This window comes from Salmo salar, chromosome ssa03 (genome assembly GCF_905237065.1).
Source record: "Salmo salar chromosome ssa03, Ssal_v3.1, whole genome shotgun sequence".
NCBI classification, from domain to species: Eukaryota; Metazoa; Chordata; class Actinopteri; order Salmoniformes; family Salmonidae; genus Salmo; species Salmo salar.
The window spans coordinates 65,113,741-65,122,111 of record NC_059444.1 but is presented as its reverse complement, the minus strand read 5'-3'; the positions used below and the strand labels follow the sequence as shown (position 1 = coordinate 65,122,111).

Here is an 8,371-nt window from a genome sequence, read left to right as displayed (position 1 = left end):
CACAGCGCTCTGGTACGCCACCAAAACTCTGCCCCTGTGCTTCCTTCTCGAAGAAGCTCAGCCCAGTGGAGCGTAACTATGATGTGGGGGACTGGGAGCTGTTGGCTGTGGTTAAAGCATTGAAGGCATGGAGACATTGATTGAGGGGGCTAGACTCCCATACTCACGGCCTCTTGCCTGGTAGCGCCGGTCGTGTGGGAGCTGGACGCGGACATTGAGCAGGCGTTGCATACAGAGCCTGCTCCCCTCCAGTGTCTTGTCAGGCGTATGTACGTTCCGTCTGCTGTCATGATCTATTGGGCCCACACGTCACCCTCCTCTGGTCATCCGGGGATCGGTCAGACGGTGCGCTGTCTGACTGGGAAGTACTGGTGGCCCACCTTGGCTAAGGACGTGAGGGTTTATGTTTCCTCCTGCTCGGTGTGTGCCCAGTGTAAGGCTCCCGAGACACCTGCCCAGAGGTAAGCTACACCACTTACCCGTTCCACAACAACCATGGTCACACCTGTCTGTGGATTTTTTAACCGATCTACCTCTTTCACAGGGAAACACTAGTATCCTGGTCGTTGTGGATCGTTTCTCTATGTCCTGTCATCTCCTCCCTCTGCCCGGGTCTTCCTACGGCCCTACAGACTGCGGAAGCCCTCTTAACGCACGTCTTCCGGCACTACGGGGTGCCTGAGGATATAGTGTCTGATCGGGGTCCCCAATTCACGTCGAGAGTCTGGAAGGCGTTCATGGAACGTCTGGGGGTCTCGATCAGCCTTACCTCGAGAGAGTAAACCAGGATGTGGGCAGGTTTCTGCAGTCCTATTGCCAGGACCGGCCGGGGGAGTGGGCGGCGTTCGTGCCCTGGGCCGAGATGGCACAGAACTCGCTTCGCCACTCTTCCACTAACCTTGTCACGACTTCTGCCGAAGTCGATGCCCCTCCTTGCTCGGGTGGTGTTCGGCGGTCGACGTCACCGGTCTTCTAGCCATCATTGATCAGTTTTTCATTTTCCATTGGTCTTGTCTTCCTACACACCTGTTTCCAATTCCATTAATTACATGTGGTGTATTTAACCCTCTGTTTCCCCTCATGTCCTTGTCAGTGATTGTTTTTGTGATGTTATGTTACGTGTGTTTTGTATCGGTGTGCGACGGGTATATGTTACCCATGTTATTTTGTATTTTGGTTTTGGAGTTAGTTTTTTAAATTAAATACTCCAGATGAACCAATTTGTTTCTCCTGCGCCTGACTTCCCTGCCACCTACATACACGAATATGACAAATTTCTCCCCCTTTCAGTGCGTATAGGGGTAGCAGCCGGTTCTGGCGCCGTGACATCAGGGTCAGACAGAGGCTCCTGCGGTGGACGACTGGTTCAGGCACGCGGAGGAGACATGGGAGGCTGCCCATGTTCACCTCCAGCGAGCCGCGCTTCGCCAAAAGAACAGCGCGGACCGTCACCCCAACACCGGGGGACCGGTCTGGCTCTCGACTTGAAACCTGCCCCTCCGCCTGCCCTGCCGGAAGCTGGGTCCGCGGTTTGTGGGGCCATTCAAAGTTCTGAGGAGGGTGAACGAGGTGTGTTACAGATTACAGCTTCCCTCTGATTACCATATTAACCCCTCGTTCCATGTGTCTCTCCTCAGGCCGGTGGTGGCTGGTCTGCTCCAGGAATCTGAGGAGCGGGAGGTCCCTCTGCCCCCTCTGGACATCGAGGGGACCCGGCGTACTCCGTTTGTTCCATCCTGAATTCGAGGCGTCGGGCAGGGGGCCTTCAGTACCTCGTGGAGTGGGAGTGGTACGGTCTGGAGGAGAGGTGCTGGGTTCCGTTTGCGGATGTTTTGGACCCCGAACTGCTGCGGGAGTTTCACCATCGCTGGCCGGATCGCCCTGCGCCTCGCCCTCCGGGTCATCCCCGAGGCCAGTGTCGGCGCGCCGCTGGAGCCGTGCGTTAAAGGGGGGGCACTGTCACGACTTCCACCGAAGTCGGCTCCTCTCCTTGTTCGGGCGGCGTTCGGCAATCAACGTTACCGGCTTTCTAGCCATCGCCGCTCCATTTCTCATATATCCATTTGTTTTGTCTTGTTCCATTACACACCTGGTTTTCATTCCATAATCACTGTATGTATTTAGTCCTCTCTTCCCCTCCATGTCTTTGTTTGTAATTGTTTGTTGTTATGTGGATATTGTCAGGCGCTATACTTTTGCTATTTTCCGTGTTTTTGGCACGTTATTGTTCTTATGTGCTGTCATTTTTGGACCAGAATTAAAGTGCGCCTGTTAACTAAACTTTGCTCTGCTGCACCTGACTTCGCCTCCCGTACACACCCCTAACAGTTCCATTGATTCCGTTCCAGCCATTACAATGAACCCGTCCTCCTATAGCTCCTCCCACCAGCTGCCACTGGTGTGTGTGTACATGCGTGCATGTGTGTGGGGGTGGGGGGCTTCCAGCAATACCACACCACAGGTAGTCCCCATGGTGATGCACTGACCAGCTGGCTGCAGTGCAGTCGGTCATGATGTAATGTTTGTCCAGTTCTTTTCCCTCCTCACTCTCTCCAGTTCAAAGATCAGGCGTGGTGGAGTGACCAGGTGTTCACACAGGGTATAAAAGGGATAGCAGCGGTGACAGGAGTGCACTGGACAGACAAGCAGCACACACTACAAGGGCTGCACAGAGATCTCACACCACTACCTCTTGACTTTATCAGACAATACACACAGAACTATGGTACTGCCAGCGGGCATCTCAGGAGACACCTCTGCTCTTCTGACATAGGATATCAGACACAGCAGCAGCAGCTATAGACTAGTTGTCGAAGACTGTTCTTAACGTTAGTGTGACTGTCAGATACAGTGAACTAGAGAGCAGCCATGGACACTGTCCACGCCTATGGGGTTAGCACCACACGATACCTCCAGACTCACTACAGGGACACTCAGAGCTGGTTCCTGTTTGTTTCCATGGCAGCCGACCTGCGGAACACCTTCTTTGTCTTCTTTCCTGTGTGTTTCCACCTGCGGGAATCAGTAGGGGTCAAGCTGGTCTGGGTGGCTGTGGTGGGAGACTGGCTCAACCTTATCTTCAAATGGTAGGTGACTACTAATACTAATCACAGTGCTCAGATGCTAAGATAAAGAATAACAATATAATATGTATATTTACAGGATGAAAATACTGTAGGTTCCGAATGTTTTAACTATGCTATGAGAACGATCCAACAGATGATCCCTCCAGTGCGTATGTTTCCAGACAGAGGAGGATTCAATATGTGATACATGATATATTACTCTCTCATGTCTACACAGGATCCTGTTTGGCGAGCGTCCCTATTGGTGGGTTCAAGAGACTCCTTACTATGGCAACTCATCAGCGCCACAAATTGAGCAGTTCCCTATGACCTGTGAGACTAGTCCAGGTGAGTGCCTGTTTGTCTGCTGCTGGTGGCAAAACCACTTTCCTTTCTGGAGAATCCATGCAGTATTATCAACTCAAATGAATTCAATTCCATTATTTTATTTTATTTTTTATTTATTTAACCTTTATTTAACTATGCAAGTCAGTTAAGAACAAATTCTTATTTACAATGATGGCCTACCAAAAGGCAAAAGGCCACCTGCTGGGACGGGGGCTGGGATTACAAATAAAAATATAGGACAAAACACACATCACGACAAGAGAGACAACACAACACTACATAAAGAGAGACCTAAGACAACAACATAACATGGAAGCAACACATGACAACTGTCAGTAAGAGCGTCCATGATTGAGTCTTTGAGTTAAGAGATTGAGATAAAACTGTCCAGTTTGAGTGTTTGTTGCAGCTCGTTCCAGTCGCTAGCTGCAGCGAACTGAAAAGAGGAGCGATCCAGGGATGTCTGTGCTTTAGGGAAATTTAACAGAATGTGACTGACAGAACGGGTGTTGTATGTGGAGGATGAGGGCTGCAGTAGATATCTCAGGTAGGGGGGAGTGAGGCCTAAGAGGGTTTAATAAATAAGCATCAACCAGTGGGTCTTGCGACAGGTATACAGAGATGTCCAGTTTACAGAAGAGTATAGGATGCAGTTCGATTCCATTCAGTTCGCACATTTTCTTTCAAGCAAAACTGTACTTGACGGCAGTTCTCCTCCCACAGGAAGTCCGTCGGGTCATGCCATGAGTGCTGCAGGGGTTTACTACGCTATGATCTCATCACTCCTCGCCATCCTCCTCAAGGAACATGGGGGTCACATCAAGAACTGGTAAGAGGACAAATTCTATGTTGTTTATCAGAGTTTATCCGCTAGATAGTTATCTAGATTGAATGATCAAACTCTGCTAAGTAGGTGACTGTGTCCTTTTGTGTGTGTGTGTGTGTGTGTGTGTGTGTGTGTGTGTGTGTGTGTGTGTGTGTGTGTGTGTGTGTGTGTGTGTGTGTGTGTGTCAGGTGTGTCCGAGGGACCCTGTGGGCTGTCTTCTGGTGTGTGCAGGTGTGTGTCTGCCTCTCCAGGGTTTTCATCGCTGCCCACTTCCCTCACCAGGTTGTCGCTGGGGTCGTCACAGGTCAGTGGAGAGCCCCAAGTCTTATACTGAATTCTAAATCAAACCCTACACCCTACCCTGTAGGCCCTTCTTTCAGTTCTGGATAAGCAATATGGTAATAGCCCTGCTTTGCACACTGATTGACTTGGTGTAACTTCTGCCATAAATGTAGTTTATGCCATAGATGTTGTTTATGCATACACACATGATAACATACGCACTGTACACACACATGATAACATACGCACTGTACACACACATGATAACATACGCACTGTACACACACATAACATACGCACTATACACACACATGATAACATACGCACTGTACACACACATGATAACATACGCACTGTATACACACATGATAACATACGCACTGTATACACACATGATAACATACGCATTATACTCACACATGATAACATACGCACTGTACACACACATGATAACATACACACTGTACACACACGTACACATAGATTTAGTGTTGTAGATATGTGCTAGTAGAGTAGTGGCCTGAGGGCACACACTCAATGTGTTGTGAAATGTATTGTGATGTTTTACAAATTGTATAACTGCCTTAATTTTACTGGACCCCAGGAAGAGCATCTACAAATGCAAACTTTTCAGATATACACTGAGTGTACAAAACATTAAGAACACCTGCTCTTTCCATGACTTAGACTGACCAGGTGAATCCAGGTGAAAGCTATGATCCCTTATTGATGTCACTTGTTAAATCCACTTCAATCAGTGTAGATGAAGGGGAGGAGACAGGTTAAAGAAGGATTTTTAAGCCTTGATACAATTGAGACATGGATTGTGTATGTGTGCCATTCAGAGGGTGAATGGGCAAGACAAAAGATTTAGGTGTCATTGAACAAGTTATGGTAGTAGGTGCCTGGCGCCTTTGTTAGGTGTTTTCCCAATTGAGAACATGCAAGTGAAAGCTGGGAAATAACTTCTCTTTGACAAGCCTGTCCGTTTTCCTAGGCATCCTAGTGGCGGAGACCTTTGACCGGTTCCAGTGGATCTACAGGGCTAGCCTGAGGCGCTACATCTACACCACCCTCTCCCTGCTCTCCTTCGCTGTGGGCCTTTACCTGGTCCTCAGGGGCCTGGGGGTGGACCTGCTCTGGACCCTGGACAAGGCCCAGCGCTGGTGCCAGCGGCCCCAATGGGTCCACATAGACACTACACCCTTCGCCAGCCTCTTGCGCAACACCGGCACTCTGTTAGGCCTGGGCTTGGGCTTGCACTCGCCCCTCTACACCGAGGCCCGAAGAGTAGGCGGTGGCGCCACATATAGGCTGGCATGCGTGGGCGCCACACTGCTGCTGCTCCACCTACTGGACTCATTCAGGCCACCAGCCCACACCAGGGCTCTGTTCTACCTGCTGTCCTTCTGTAAGAGTGCCACTGTGCCCCTGGCCACTGTGGGCATAGTGCCCTACTGCTTGGCCGGGGCAGCGGGACGGAATGGAAAGAAACACCAGTTTTGAACTAATTCGAACTTATTGTAATTCTGTGAGAAATGCCCTGAAGGGACAGACAGAGACGGACTGTCATAGGAGAAGCAGGAATGTTCACCCCAGTTGAAAGGGCTTGAAGGTCGGTCAGTAGACACTTGTTGCTGCATGAGGTGGATGTTTAATATGACATTTTTTTTCTCTTTTTTTGTCACATGCACAGATGTAGTTGCAGTGTACAGTGAAATTCTTAAGCTCCGAGCTCCAGCAGTGCAGGTGTGAATGAAACAATAAAAAAATACAATAACAATTATTATTATTATGTATACATGTTTACAACATGACAATGATAAATATAAATGTTCATTGGGTGTGGGCAGGGTAATTGTCCGTTGGGGGGGATAAAATGTCCATAGAGGGATCAGCTGTCGTTTTTCAATGGAAAAGTGCTGGTAACCTCACACAGTGCAGTGGTCATGGACAGGGCTTGCCCTGACAAATTAGACAGCAATATAAAGCCGTTATTAGCTCACTACTTCATTTTATTTTTATATGATATGAGAGACAATTATTTTAAAATTAAATATACATATATTTTTATTGTGTACAATCCAGATTAATCATGTTCTATGAAACAGGCCCTATCCCTGTAAATGCCCTGTGATTTGTAATACCCAATGGCACATTTTATTTGACTACCAAATAGCATAATTAATCATCACTTACTGTAGATAGACCACAGTTCATTTATTTGCTATCGCTCTCAGCCAGCAAAGCCTGTGGAGGATTCAGACTTTAGATTGTAAAATCAAGAAGCACTCCCAATCGGTTTCTTGTCCTCATGAAATATTGTTATAGGGAGAGAAGGAGGGTGAGCATAGAATTACATATATACTGAACAAAAACGCAACATGTAAAGTGTTGGTCCCATGTTTCATGAGCTGAAACCAAAGATCCCAGAAATGTTCCATACGAACAAAAAGCAGATTTCGCTAAAATTTGACGTACAAAATCCCTGTTAGTGAGCATTTCTCCTTTGCCAAGAGAATCCATCCACCTGACAAGTGTGGCATATCAAGAAGCTGATTAAACAGCATGATCATTGCACAGGTGTCACACAACACAATGCCACAGTTGTCTCAGGTTTTGAGGGAGCGTGCAATTGAATGACTGCAGGAATGTCCACCAGAGCTGTTGCCAGAGAATTGAATGTTCATTTCTCTATCATAAGCTGCCTCCAACGTTGTTTTAGAGAATTTGACAGTATGTCCAACCGGCCTCACAACCGCACACCACGTGTACTGCAGTCCGCCGCGTAACCGACTTCAGTGGGCAAATGCTCACCATCGATGGCCACTGGCAAGCTGGAGATGTGTGCTCTTCATAGATGAATCCCGGTTTCAACTGTACCGGGCAGATGGCATCGTGTGGGCGAGTGGTTTGCTAATGTCAATTTTGTGAACAGAGTGCCCCATGGTGGTGGTGGGGTTATGGTATGGGCAGTTATAAGCTACGGACAATGAAAACAATTGCATTTTATCAATGGAAATTTGAATGCACATCCCGTGACGAGATCCTGAGGCCCATTGTCATGCCATTCATCCGCCACCATCAACTCATGTTTCAGTATGATAACGCACTACCCCATGTCACAAGGATCTGTACACAATTCCTAGAAGCTGATCATTTCCCAGTTCTTCCATGGCCTGCATACTCACCAGGCATGTCACCCATTGAGCATGTTTGGGATGCTCTGGATCGACGAGTAAGACAGTCTGTTCCAGTTCCTGCCAACATCCAGGAACTTCGCACAGCCATTGAAAAAGAGGCCACAATCAATAGCCTGATCAACTCTATGCGAAGGAAATGTGTCGCACTGCATGAGGCAAATGGTGGTCACACCAGATACTGAGTGGTTTTCTGATACACGGACAGCCCTACTTTTTTTTTTTAAAGGTATCTGTGACTAACAGATGCAGATCTGTATTCCCAGTCATGTGAAAGCCATAGATTAGGGCCTAATGAATTTAAATGGACTGATTTCCTTATATGAACTGTAGCAGTAAAATCTTTGAAATTGTTGCATGTTGCATTTATATTTTTGTTCAGTATAGAACTCTATAGAACTCGGTGGGAGTGAGACTTAGTAGCATGGGCGAAAATCTGATATCAACTTTGGAGGGGACAATTACATGAAATTACATTGTAATATGGTAAATGTATATTGAGGAACCAAAGAAATAAGGTGTTTGCCGTACTCCTAACTACGGGTACCCAAAACTACACAACTAATCACAACAGCAATACCATTGCCTTTAACAAATCTTAGTTCAGTCACCAGTTTAAGTTGAGAGTGGGGGTATCCATGGCATTTTTC

General features: G+C 47.5%; 1 protein-coding gene across 1 annotated transcript; it reads left to right on the top strand.

Annotated features, from left to right (window-relative positions):
* The first annotated feature begins 2,506 nt into the window (after positions 1 to 2,506).
* On the top strand, positions 2,507 to 6,353 carry LOC106601296 (glucose-6-phosphatase catalytic subunit 1-like). The gene is made up of 5 exons (XM_014193403.2): positions 2,507 to 3,086; positions 3,304 to 3,413; positions 4,137 to 4,242; positions 4,428 to 4,543; positions 5,519 to 6,353. Exons 1-5 carry the CDS (start codon positions 2,869 to 2,871, stop codon positions 6,025 to 6,027), a joined length of 1,059 nt encoding a protein of 352 aa, XP_014048878.1. The 5' UTR covers positions 2,507 to 2,868; the 3' UTR covers positions 6,028 to 6,353.
* The last annotated feature ends 2,018 nt before the right edge of the window (positions 6,354 to 8,371 follow it).

What these genes read in the sequence shown, in the direction of transcription:
- LOC106601296 (XM_014193403.2), top strand. Translation starts at nt 2,869, where the DNA reads ATGGACACTGTCCACGCCTATGGGGTTAGCACCACACGATACCTCCAG. An exon ending in CTCAACCTTATCTTCAAATG is followed by an intron (nt 3,087 to 3,303) that starts GTAGGTGACTAC and finishes ATGTCTACACAG; the next exon opens with GATCCTGTTTGGCGAGCGTC. An exon ending in GGGGGTCACATCAAGAACTG is followed by an intron (nt 4,243 to 4,427) that starts GTAAGAGGACAA and finishes TGTGTGTGTCAG; the next exon opens with GTGTGTCCGAGGGACCCTGT.